The 13,110-nt window shown below is 40.3% G+C and overlaps 1 protein-coding gene across 1 annotated transcript in view; it reads left to right on the forward strand.

The window, feature by feature from the left end:
* Positions 1 to 3,296: 3,296 nt before the first annotated feature.
* The window catches only part of kiaa1549lb (KIAA1549-like b), a 74,735-nt gene continuing 64,921 nt past the window's right edge, over positions 3,297 to 13,110 (forward strand). Inside the window, exon 1 of the mRNA XM_030076232.1 lies at positions 3,297 to 3,379. Within this exon, the coding sequence (XP_029932092.1) occupies positions 3,310 to 3,379 (70 nt within the window). The 5' untranslated portion in view covers positions 3,297 to 3,309. The remainder of the gene's footprint in view (positions 3,380 to 13,110) is intronic.

Raw genomic sequence — 13,110 nt, forward strand, 5'->3', positions numbered from 1 at the left:
GCGGTCATTGCACCACCAAGTGTTCTTAGATAATCTCCATGCTTTACATTTCTTTGCATGTACACCTAAGTTGCTTCACGTGATCTGCCTAGACGCTGTCTGCTCAGAACACCTTTCCTTCGTACAAGTAAGGCTCAGCGGTAATTAACTTGTAACGCTGGCCATCAGTTTCAGAGGAGCTGTGCTTTACGATCATGATTACAGTCTATTTGACAGTTGGATGTTAAATAGGTGTTCTGGAGGGATGAGTTTTGTCAAAGTGACTTCACTGCAAAATCGGTCCTGAGTGTGATATCGTCACTGACATTTATCTGTTTTTTGGGGGGGGGTTTTAATCTTTTTTTTTTTTTTTTTTTTCCTGTATGCTTTACTGATCATACGGATATTTCATTTTGGGAAAGAAAGCTTATGGCGACAAGGCATGAACTTGGCAGATTAGTGCTTGAAATAGTTCCCCAACAATAAGCATGTGAAATGTAATCTATTTTGATTCCTCCAAAGGTATTCACCAGCACTGCGCCTGCACAAACTCTCCCATACCTATAGTAGAGAGAGAGAAAAAAAAATAGATGGATGCAAGAGGAGAGAAATCTTAAATGTTTTTAATTTTCCACATGATTAACAGCTGGGTTTATGGGTAACATTTTTTGAGGATTCATGTAACATTTAACAGATAAAACAGCAGTTTGTAAAATTACTATTAAAGTTATGACTTTGGTATAAGAAAAAAAAATCCTCTGCTGCGGTATTATCCTTTAGAGATGTTAATTCAGGGTCTGTATTAGTCCAATGTGCTACTTTGTTACTCTTTAATCCTTATTTGGTTTGACAAGTTTTGGTTTACTCAACTTCTCATTTCGGGTTTTCTGGTCATCTGTATGTATCTGTTTCAAAGTTAATTCACACTGCAAGTTATGGAATCATCTGTTTAGACTGCTCATCAAATAGACTTGATTATGAAATCTGAACTGTTACTGTTTTAATACCTGTAGATCTCTGTGGCTTTTTTTCATTTTGTTTCATTTGCTTTTTTTATTTTGTGCTACACTAGTTTGCCATGTAGCAATTGCACTGTGCAATATTTACAGTATGAGGACTGGGAAAACTAACTCTCTGGATGTGATGTCTCTTTACAGTTTGCGATAGTGTTTCCTCTCTAGTTCTCAGTGATTTAGGTGTGACCAAGCCTTCTCTACTTTGTCACATTAAGCGGGTTTTCCAGGTGACTCTTTTGGTGAGTGTCAAAATAAGACTTTATGGTGTATTATTGTTAAGATTCACTTTGAATTAAAAAAAAATCTATTGATGCAATCCTGTCTGACTTAGTTTGTTCTTTTCATCATTCATCATCAAGTGCTTGTCTTCTTGGTAGCACATGGATGGATGACAGCTCGGTGTTTGCATGCCTTTAAAGTGTTTAAATGCCTTTAATTTAGTAATTAGGGCTTGAAAGCCATATAGTCTCAAGGATAATAGTCGTAAATTTGAATATAGGAGGTCATTTCAATTACACATTACCTAATTTCAGTAATCCATCCATTCCCTTTTGTCAAAATCAATCAAGTTCATTAATCAAGCTCTGCATCACAGTCAGCATTTCTGATGTTATAAAGCTCAATAACATAATACTTACCTTTTTCTTACCTGCTACACTTAGGGAAAATAACTAAACCCAGCCCAAGCTAATACCTGCCTGTCTTATTGAACTGTAGAGAGAAATACAAAATATCCTTGTAGTGCTCCCAAGTAATGGCTAGATTTATTGTGGACCCTCTTTGTAAGCTAAAAGATGGCTATAATAACAGTTTATAAAATCATTTAGTTAATTGCCATAACCACAGACCATAATCCTGTAACTCTGCACTGGACCAAATATGTAATGCTCACCTTTGTACTTAACCTTCAAGCTTAGTTAAAGAGAATTTTTCTGTCCAAAATGTACTCTAAATTTTTGTTTAAAAAGCAAACGGTCATAAAAATCATTAAATTCAACCCCCCCCCAGACAACTACTCCCAGTGATAACATTGTGCAAACAGTCCCAAAGAGGTCTTGATAGTAGCTTCAGCACATCGTACCCCAGTCACTGGGATCTGGGGTCCATCTCCAGTGCATATTGGTCTGACTGGTGCACTTGACAATGAGGAGGTTCCCTTACCTTTAATGCATCTAATACATATGATAATTATGTGACTGAATAACACATCTTATTAAATTTCACACCAAAACAGATGTACACCTGCAGGAACTCCAATGAGTGAGCCCCTTGGAGTAAAATCTTGTCCAGTATAGGTTCTGTAGTCTGGTGTCCTGGTGTGTTAGAGGGAGCTAGATTGGAAAGAATTGACCCTCCTGTTGTTCCTGTAGGTGCAAATTTGCAGAGTGTAAGTGGAGTGTGTGTTCTTGGTCTTGGCTGACATCTGGCGGAGGTGGATGGGTATGACACTCGCCATCCTACCTCGACACACAATTAGAGCCTCCTGCAGCAATTACCACAGTAACTCTGAAACCCACTTTTTAATATGGGTAACCATTCACCATGAGGTCATATGGCTTTTTAAATTCTGTACCGACGCAAAATAAGGCCCACATACACTGCTGTCAATTAATCTACACACAGTGTTAGTTCTCTGTGATTTTTGGTGTTGAGTTAAACGTACCCTTCCCTTTATTTCCAGCAGAGGTCGTGATATCAATATCTAGTTGTGACTTTGCCAACAATTAAGAGCAAAGTAAGCTCATTAGCTCAGTTGTTGTGTACGTGTGTGGGGTGGGGGTCGCGGTTGGGGAGCGACTTCAATTATCGGCCAGCCCACATGATTTTTTTTTTTTTTTTTTTAATTTGTTGCTGAGCGTCATTCGAGGACATCGAAAAGGGTTTGCCGTCTATCTGGAGGACGTCTGAATTATTTGCCGCCAGCAGCTAAATGTCAACCCCTTGGCAAACTCTGCGTGCCGCCCTGCGCCACACAGTGATGGGTGGACCGAGTGGAGCGAAGCGATAGGGCGCATTCCTTAATTCCCTTCAATGCCGCTTCCCCTCTAGCTGTGGACAGACGACGAGACCGTGGGACCGCTCCGTTTCCTGTCCACACACAGACGATTGATCCGATGTATTATTCACGACCGAAACTTCAGCAACTTATCCACTGGATACGCAAATGGCTCCCGGTTTGAGGAGAGCGCGGACAGGTCATCCCAGATTGGGAACCGGCGGAGCGGACCCTGCTGATGGGTGCTCGCCGCAAAAGACGGATGCTGGAGGAGAGGGGTGGTGTTTGAGGACCAAGTGGAGCGCTGGATCAGGGGGGATGCTTGCAAACTGTCTGCTGTACATGGGAATGCTTTCACTTCTTGCCCGGTGCGCCTTGGCCGCAGAGGGTAAGCACACATCATTAAGCTTAAGGCTATTTCATCCAAAACCCCCACAATGGTTCCCTGAGGTCCAGGGTTGTCTGTCCTATACGGTATGCTTGTCATGTAAGCCTGTCAGTGAGCAGCCCTCCATACCTATTTCCCAGAGTTACAGCATGCCTCGGCATATAAAAGAGAAAAAGGCGATAATTTGTTTGATATGGGCACAGATTCTCATAATAGGCGCGTTATCATTATTATTTTTTTTTATTTGAGCTTTGTTTCTCGGTGGAACCGTGCACGACTAAATTGCTTGGCATATCGTTTTTAGGAATTAAAAAAACTTAACTATCTGTGATCCACCACCGCCCGAAGCGCCTTGCATTGTGCCTCCCTCTCCCTCTGCATATTGGGTTATTAAAAACAAATGTGTTGGAATTAGATTTGGCCATTCAGGGACTAATGCCGAAACAGAGGCTATTATGTGCGATTAATCTCTCTGCTGACCGCATCGCCGTAATTTTGAGAGAGAGAGAGAGAGAGAGAGAGAGAGAGAGAGAGAGAGAGAGGGGTGGTGAGCTATAGGCTGAGGCTGGACTGCGCACGGTTTGCTTGTATGTGATGTAACTATCTCACCTCCGACTCCTTGCACCTGGGTCTGAAGCCAGTCTACTCTTTGTCTCACTGAGCCGATTTCACCGCACAGACCTTGACCTTGCCTCATCTGCTGCAATTCCAGTCCTCATGTTTCCAGCTTTTCACCCCAGCAACGTCAATTTTCTCCTCCAATTTGTAGTTCATCCCCTTGTCTGGCTCTGGCATTTATCTGAGACTGTATTTAGATGGCCAGAAGACATGTAATATTATTTTTGCCCGCACTGTAATGAGGAGAGAGGTAGCCAGAGCTCCCATGGAGTTATTCTGGGAATGCAGTGCAGCCACAGGACAGTCAGTGTTTGAGAGCATCTGGGTCAGGCACTAATGACACACATACTGTAGCCCATGTAGGTTTGCCTGTCTCTGACTGCATGCAAGGTAGCTCGGCTAAAGTTGGCCAGGAAAATTGTCCTTCAACTAAAATGCCTTCTAAAAAGGAGCTGACTGGAAAAAGCAGTACCAATTAGTCATTGCATGCCCATGGAACTGGCTGCACTGCCCTATCTGTTACGAAGCTATTTACATCACTTACTATACTATGTTATGTATGGCTGATGTCCAAACAATCTGGCATGGCTGTTGACCATGAATAAAAAAAGTTGCCTAGGGCAGCTTGCAAGGACATTTTTTCTTTTTTTCTTTAGCTTTTATTTTGTCTGTCAAGTGCAAAGCCACATCAGTTTTCTATTGCCAATCTGTGGTGTGAAAACTATATGATGTAGTGCCTGTAGTCTCATCTTTGCTGATGCACTACTACAGTAGCAGAGTCTCCTCCTCCTCCCTCCCACCTCCCTCCTCTCTCACAGTCAGCACATCCATTCTTAAACACAGGATCTACAGCAGCAGCAGCAGCAGAGCCATACATGTTCACTTCAAGGGGCTTCTTTTAAGTATTCACTTCTAGATTGTTTCTGTGCTCTCGGATAGCACGGCTCAGACCTGTATGTGCAGACAAGAGCGATGCTGTTTCAGCTCTAGAGATGGTGAACTGAGACTCGTCTATGATGTGTATAAACAAAAGCTGCTTTACTGAGAATGAATGTTGGAGCCTGAGGACCTGTACAATGGCTGACTGACTGTTTATATCCAACTGTTAAAAAAAAAAAACAGTACAGTGTATTTCAGCAGTTGGTTTCAAATCCAGAAAGTGCACACATCACTCCAGAAAATGATCCAGGGTTTCTCTTTGTCACAGGTTCCATCTTTTTCAATTATTTATCTACCACTGCACCACACACACCATTCTCTGACAGACTGTGTTTCGAAGCTGAAATTCTGTTATATTCCTCGTAATTCTTCCTAAACTCTGTATAAAACAGAGACTGGCACTGAATTCCAGTGGCATGTTGGTATGGCTGCTCCAACAGGTTGTAGAAGCAGTGGTTAAATTGCTAACTATCCTGGTGTGATGTGTGTGTGCATCAATAACAGGGGTGTAACAAACAGTTCAATAAACCCACTGTTCGGTTTGTATTGTGGTTTTTGGGTCGGATTTCCATTTCTGGTCGGTTTCTTTTGTAGATTAGGGAGAAAGACTAAACGATGTAAAATAAACATAAAAATGCTTTAAGAATATTCAATAATTCATCAGCTCAGTGTGTGGTTGTGTGGCTCTCAAAAACTGGATGTGTTTGTAACACTGCACTTTTCATCTTTCAGTTCAAAATATAATGAACGTGCATAGTCAGGTAACTCTCAGCTGCCCTGGAGGTCCAGCCATCACAGGTGACAGCTTTGTAGGGTGTATTGTGTATTGAAGAGTTCATTTTTTTCTAACAGTTTGGTTTTACATCCCTAATCAGTAAGCATTGGTGTTTCTGTGTGGCATTGTCCAGCATGTCCCGTAATACAAAGAGCCAGTGCAACATGTTACTTCTATGGGAATGCCAGTTTTTCTTTACTGTAAGCACTTTTTCATCACCTTTTCTGTAGTCAGCAAAGTAGATGACAGTGTTGTCCAGTGCAGGATTGATCTTTCTTTAACATTAATTAACTCATCCTTTTTTTTTTTTTTTTTTAGTGTTTTCTTAATGATGCAGTAGACAGCCACAGAGACCAGACACAGCATACAGAACTAAATGTATAGTGTATCCCAGTGCCATTTTTGCTCCTCCAGAATTGACTGACTTCCTTCCAGCATCATGTCTGTTTACTCCTTCTATTGCAACATATCCCTTGCTTATGAGTGCTGACAAAATGGATTTAACACGGGTCAAATTCACAGACCTGTGCTGTGTGAGATGCTAACCCTGCACTGTTGTCAGCTTGTCGGTTTAGGAATGCACTGAAAGAGCAATGCCAGTCAGATACTGTATAACCCATTTCCTATTTGACATGTAATCTATAGGGTTTGATCCATAAAATGGCTATTACACCTCCAGTGTCATGGAAGCTGAACATCTCGCCTGTACTGTTTTATCTACACCATTTCCATCGTTGGTATACTTTGATTTTTTTTTTTTTTTTTTTTTTTTTTTTTTTTTAATTCTTATTATGTTTATACCTGAGTCAATTTTTCACTGACCAAATTGACTTTTCTTGTAGCTCAGTGTCTTTCAGGTTTCTTGCCTTTGTCTGAATGAGCCATTTCAAGGCTGTCGCTGTGTGCAGTGCTCAAATCATTTCCCCTGATTGGTTTCGAAACCCCATGAAGCGTACGTGACTCACCCATGGCCTCATGACCCATGCATGATCAGGATTTTCAGCAGCACATATTGGACGTGATACGCTAGTAATTCCCCTCGCTTCACCTTATTTCTCTGATTTATTGTGCGACAGTTAATTATCTCACAGACAAAGACGTCAAAGACCAAATTTATGCATGCTAGTGTGTGTGTGTGTGTGTCCATGCCTGTGTATGAATGTGCGCATTAGATGGCCTGTCAGTATCTGCTCCTGTGCATCAGTCTTAGGCTATATCTCTGGGAGTGCTAATGTAAAACATATCCTTTATTTGAAGCGCTCTCGTTTCCCAAAGGGTGGCATATTGCTATTTCCCTGACACTTTGTTTTATTTCTAAGAGAAATCTTCCATTTGACTGCACTCAGTCATAGTGTGAACATCTGCAATGTTTGTTTCTTAGAACAGACAGATACCAAATTTATAAGTCAGTTTAGAAACCGGCGATGGATGAAAACTGCCACATTAAGATTCCTCTCATGTTTCTGACTCTGTTATCTTTTGCATGTTATGTTGATGTTTTGAGACCGAGACTGTGTGAGCCCCCTTCAACATTATGCAAAAATCCAGATTGTCTGAAATTAAACTGCTAAAAGGCAAGAGACAAAGTGTTAGCAAGTGTTGTGCTGAACGTATTACCGCTGGCAGTCATTCTGTGAGTGATGAGATTAGTAACTGCTGTCCACCCCTGCTATAGGCTGCTTGCCACGACTCTTGTTGTCTGTTCCTGTTCACATCTTCAGTAATGTCAGAGGTGCTGCAGACTCCTCTCTTTCACCACCGTGAACACAGCAAGCAGCACGTCTACAACACAGATAGGTGTTATGACAGAGAAAGGCAAACAGGGCTTCTAATTAGTATCACAGACCATCTGCCTCGCATTATCCTTCACGTAGTTCTCTGCAACCTGGGACTGCTGGGCATGTTCCCTGTTTGTGTGTGTGTGTGTGTGCACGCTCTTTTCCTTTTCCCCCTCAGTGTTTCTCTATACCTCAGTACCTCGGAAATCTTTCATTCCCATCTTCTCTCTTTTTCTTCCTCTGCTTCGTCTCTGTAAATTAGCAGTTTTCAATGGGGGCTGGTGGCATAGGAAGGTTTTCGGGACAGGCTTGGCTGTTCCACTGCTCTGGCAAGGAGAGGCAGAGGCTGTTTGATTTATCGGGACGTACTCTAACGCTCTGCTGATTTACTGTAGAACCTACTGACACCACATCCCACAACAGACTACCCCGCACCAAACAGCTCTTACACAATATTTAGGAACCTTGGACCAGATTGAAAATGCTCTTAAAATAGATTTTAATCCATTACCTAATTGGAAGAAATTTCAGTGTTTAAAACACAAAAGTGTAATTGCCTAATATTCTCTGAAAGTTAATCTCCCTCTTACAATCTCATGGTTTCTAGCATGGCAACTTGTCAGATAGAGCTTATTTGGCAACCACTATGCATAATCAACCGAAAAAAAAATATTTTCAGTATTTTATTTTTTAAAAAACATGGTTGACAGCATTTGAAGTCTGTCTTCAATATAGCTTTAATTGTTTTCGAAAATTTATATACATTATTGTGAGGAAGTCTAAGGGGATCCACTCTGTCTCTCAGCTGTCTCTGGGAATTTTCCTTCTTAGCTGCAACTAATAGTGTTTTCATTTAGAAAACAAATTGGAACAGTTATTATTATTATTGTTTATTTGTATTTGTGGTTTACTTAAAATTGTCTGAAATGTGTGTTCTAATGAATGGATTTAGAGGCTTACCTTTGCATTGTAACAGCTTTAAGATAAGTGCAAGGTAATCCTACAGTTAAGACAAAAATTGAGAATTAATTTGAGAACTTTACTTTCAAGAATGCAGTTTATTTTTTCATTTATTTTTACATTTTCTTAATAAGAACGTTTGGAAAATACTTCAAAGGTGTTTTGATGAATACTAATTTTTCCTGTTGTTGTTTTTCTCCTAAAGATTTGAATTAAGTAAAAATTGCAACTAAAGAAAATTTTCCTCTTAGTTTTGTGAGTCTTGCCCCAGGATTTTCTCCATTTGGCTATCTTTATGAGCCCAGATGCTGCAAGAGACACATGGAATTATGTAACTTACTTTGTTACGACTTGAAATTGTTAGTTCAAGGTGATAGCAAGTTGAGAACAACAATACATCTTCACTACAGCTCCAAGGGTGTTGATAAGTCGATTGCAAATACCTACATGCAAAATGCATTACCCTGGAGAAAAGTTTGGAAGAAATGTGATGGAGTGAAGTCGTTCTCCGTGACTGTGAGGGACTTCACTGGCATGGATGGAAGTGAAATATGTCAGTTAAAAGTTTAATAAGATTTCTACCTAAACGGAATGAGGCTGGATCAGTTTATACCACTGTGCACGAGAGAGAGGGGGAGAGAGGGAGAGAGAGGGAGAGAGAGGGAGAGAGAGCGAGGGGGGGGCATCATTAGTCATATTTAACAAGTGAAATGAATGACATTTTGTCATTTTTAATTTTTGCCAACTGTTACAATGGAAAGTGATGGTAAGTGTGTCTGGTTTCCTTTGTTATGTAGATGACTCAAAGGATGGAGACCTTGGTGTTTCAGTTAATCCCTTTCAGCCACTAGAGGAGAGAATGGGAGATCACTGTGACAGCAGATTCATTACACACAGCCTATCACACAGCAGCCAAAGCTCAGCTGCATGCTCAGCAACTAGAGTGCAAACACACACATACACACAGAAGCAAAAAAATACCTCTGTCCCATCAGTTATTTACCGAGTCATGTCATCTGACTTTTTTTTAAGGATAATAATGAATGTTTCTGTGGTAGAGTGGGAGCAGGGTGAGGGTAAAGGACAATACCACTGCTATTTTGACTTCTCCTCAACATTTCTGATCACATCTGCCTGTCACAAATAACCGTTGCATAAGTGTGCACAGAATATGCTTTGGTAGGCAACAGTTCAAGGCCAGCTTACCCCAGTTCAGTCCAATTCATGATGAAAAATATGGAAAAAACTGCTCTGTGAAACTCTGAAGTTGCTATGCATTGGTAATTCCATTTTGTGAATACTCAGCTGGCATGTATTTTCATCAAAATTACAGTAAATCCATTAAAATGTGTGCACTTGAGAGGAACTTCTTTTTTTCCAAGGTGCATTCACATTCTGCTCAGTGTCACCCAGAGTTACTTTTGTTGTGACTGACAGCTCAGAGGGCAAAGCTCAACTATAGTAGAGGTCAAAATCAGCTCGAAAGTTGAACCACGTTAAGAGGAAACGCCTTCCTTCCATGTAAACTACTGTAGAAACAGAAGCAGAGGCGCTTGTTATTCAGCCTGACGTATGCCCAGGCAGCTCACTCCAGCTGGGCCAGATCAAGTGGATCACTTCATGCTTTAACTGTGAAATGTTTTTGGCATCAGTGTGTGAAATTAAAGAGATTATAATAGACTAAAAGAGTAATTATAGCGAACATATGTGCTGGCCAAGTATTCACAAGATTGAATTATCTATATGGCAGTGAACTGGGTTAAGTCAGCCTTGACTTCTAAGCAACCCTGTCTCCTAAATAATATGTTCCCATACAACTAAACTGCATTCTCAAATGAAACACACAGGGCTCTCTTATAGCGTGCCAGTGTCATGTGGTTAGTTTAGGCACCAAAACCGCTTGGTTAAAATTAGGGAAAGGTTAGCTTTGTCTCTCTTCAACAAAACTGTCTAACTTTGTAACATAACTTGAGGTAACATAACGTAAATGAATACTGCAATCGCTTAACACAGGGATCAAACTTGGGTCTCCTGAGTGGTAGTCGGGTTGATTACATTTGCCACCCCACCTTCTTCCTAACCAGGACTTTATACTAACTAAATAGAGGGAAAAGATGTTTCCCTCTAAATGTAATTGAGAATGTTTTTTAATTGTCTAGGAAGGAAATTTTTAGGAGACAGGGTTGCTAGGATATCAAAACATGTTCTGTGCTATTTTTGATATTTATGATGGACAGATACCATCATGACTCCTGACATGAAGTCAAAGTAGAACCAGTCTTTTAAAAGACGGAGCATTTTAAGAACCCACAGATGTTATACCTGTGACAGTTCAGTCAATACTCACGAACACACACTGTGCCACTTATTCCTTGCTAGAAGCAGGGGAACTAACACTTCACATTGGGATGTCACTTGGATGGAAAATTGCACTGCAAAAACTCAAAATCTTACCAAGATTATTTGTCTTATTTCAAGTCAAAAATGTCTTATTCCTAGTCAAAATATCTCATTGCACTTAAAATAAGACATGATCACCTCAGAAGTAACTTGTTTTTAGACAATTGTCTCTTGTTTCAAGTGAAAATTTGCTTGAAACAAGTGAAAATTTGCTTGTTTCATTGGCAAAATTTGTTTCTTGTTTCTAGCTAATTTTCACTTATTTCAAGTGAATTTTCACTTTTTCCACTGGCAGATTTTGCCAATGAAACAAGCAAATTTTCACTTGTTTCAAGTGAATTTTCACTTGAAACAATTGTCTAAAAACAATTTACTTCTGAGGTGATCATGTCTTATTTTAAGTGTAATGAGATATTTTGACTAGAAATAAGACATTTTTGACTTGAAATAAGACAAATAATCTTGGTAAGATTTTGCATTTTTGCAGTGTGGACGTGGCTTCATAGAAAATTAATGGGATGCAATATTTTTGTGCACCCATATGAGGTTTAAATTCTGGCCTATATCTGTTAGCAGCGCTAGAATATAAACTTCATGTGACTCCACAAAATCAGTGGGCCATGATTTTACATCCCAGTGACATCATTAATTCAAAGGTTTTCTCTTTGATTCCCAGCTTTAGGAACAAGCACTGCACGCTCACAGATCCTGACTCAACTGTCCTCGTCCTCAGAAATAACATGTGAATTCTTACCATGGATTGCATTACTGGACAGAGATAAGCCGAAGCTGGAGAAAGTTCAAGAATTTAGGAATCCTACCCTTTTAATCAGTAATCAAACTTTCTTAGGACTTTCAAACTGTTTTAATGCCAAAACCTTGAGTCCTTTCAAGAAGATTTATTGCTTATTCTTACAATTACTGCAGCTTTGGAGATAAATGGAATGACTTGCACAGACTAAATTACACAGTTGGAAAGATCAAACTGACACATATACGCTGCCATTAAAGTTTGAAAGCACAGAAATTTAATCATGCAAAGATAAAACCTTAAATTCTGTTACTCATATTCAGCCATAGACATTAGCCCTTTGTTCTTCAGGGACTTACATATGTGAAGGGGGATTTGCACTGCAGTTACACACACATACACACTGTATGCACACCAAAATGCAACCATGTATATGTACAATCATTCAAACACACGTTCACAAACATAAATGTGTACATTACTTCTAACACTTGTTTGACATGCCCTCAGCTCAGTGCTCTAAAGTCACTGCCGAAGACTTGAAATGAGATGGGCCGTTCCCCACAGGCCATTTCATTAGAGGGATAATCAGAGTGTGCAGCTTCTCAGCCTCCAGAGAACTGCCATGCACGCGCACGCACGCACACACGCACACGCATGCACACACACACACACACACACACACACACACACACACACACACAGGCCCCCAAACAAGACATTTACACAAGCACAGGCACACACTCAACTGTAGCAAATATCAGTGTGAGCCACTGAGTGTGTCCCTTCACCCTTCATGGATGTTTTATTAGGCTGCCTTTAGAGACTGTCTCCAAGTCTGAGAGGGCACAAGCACAGTCATTGTGTGTGTGTGTGTGTGTGTGTGTGTGTGTGTGTATTGATATATATTTGTGTTTATGTGTGCGTGTTTGTGCATGGATGCCATTTGTGTGCGTCACAATATGCTATACTCAGCACTTTGCCAGCACTTTGTCAACCTTTAACCTGCTTAAATGTAGAGATGGAATATATTTTTGGTTTGATATTAAAAATTGTGAATTTCATTTGTTTCTTAAAATCCAACGTGTCTGTGTTTTCAAAACTGAAACACTACAGGCCTACAATACCAAATATAGTGAACGGGAGGGATAGAGCTCAAGAATGAAATCACAGCAGCAGATGAGTGTTTCTGTTTCTCTCATGTCGGGAGTAATATAATATACTGAACATAACTATCAACAAACAAACCAAATAAACAATTTCCTGACACAGTACAATATGAGAGAAATGCAATTTTTGTGTGAGGTTTAGTGCACGTGTGTGTGTGTGCGTGTGTGTGTGTGTGTGTGTGTGTGTGTGTGTGTGTGTGTGTGTGTGTGTGTGTGTGTGTGAGTCTTCGACAGCTGTTGAAGGTCAGGTTTATGTCAGTATGATTAGATCAAGCGTTATGGCACACATACATTTTAGTAATGACATTGCCACCGAGGTGACAGACCTCTCTTTTCGAGTG

This window comes from Myripristis murdjan, chromosome 3, assembly GCF_902150065.1.
Source record: "Myripristis murdjan chromosome 3, fMyrMur1.1, whole genome shotgun sequence".
NCBI classification, from domain to species: domain Eukaryota; kingdom Metazoa; phylum Chordata; class Actinopteri; order Holocentriformes; family Holocentridae; genus Myripristis; species Myripristis murdjan.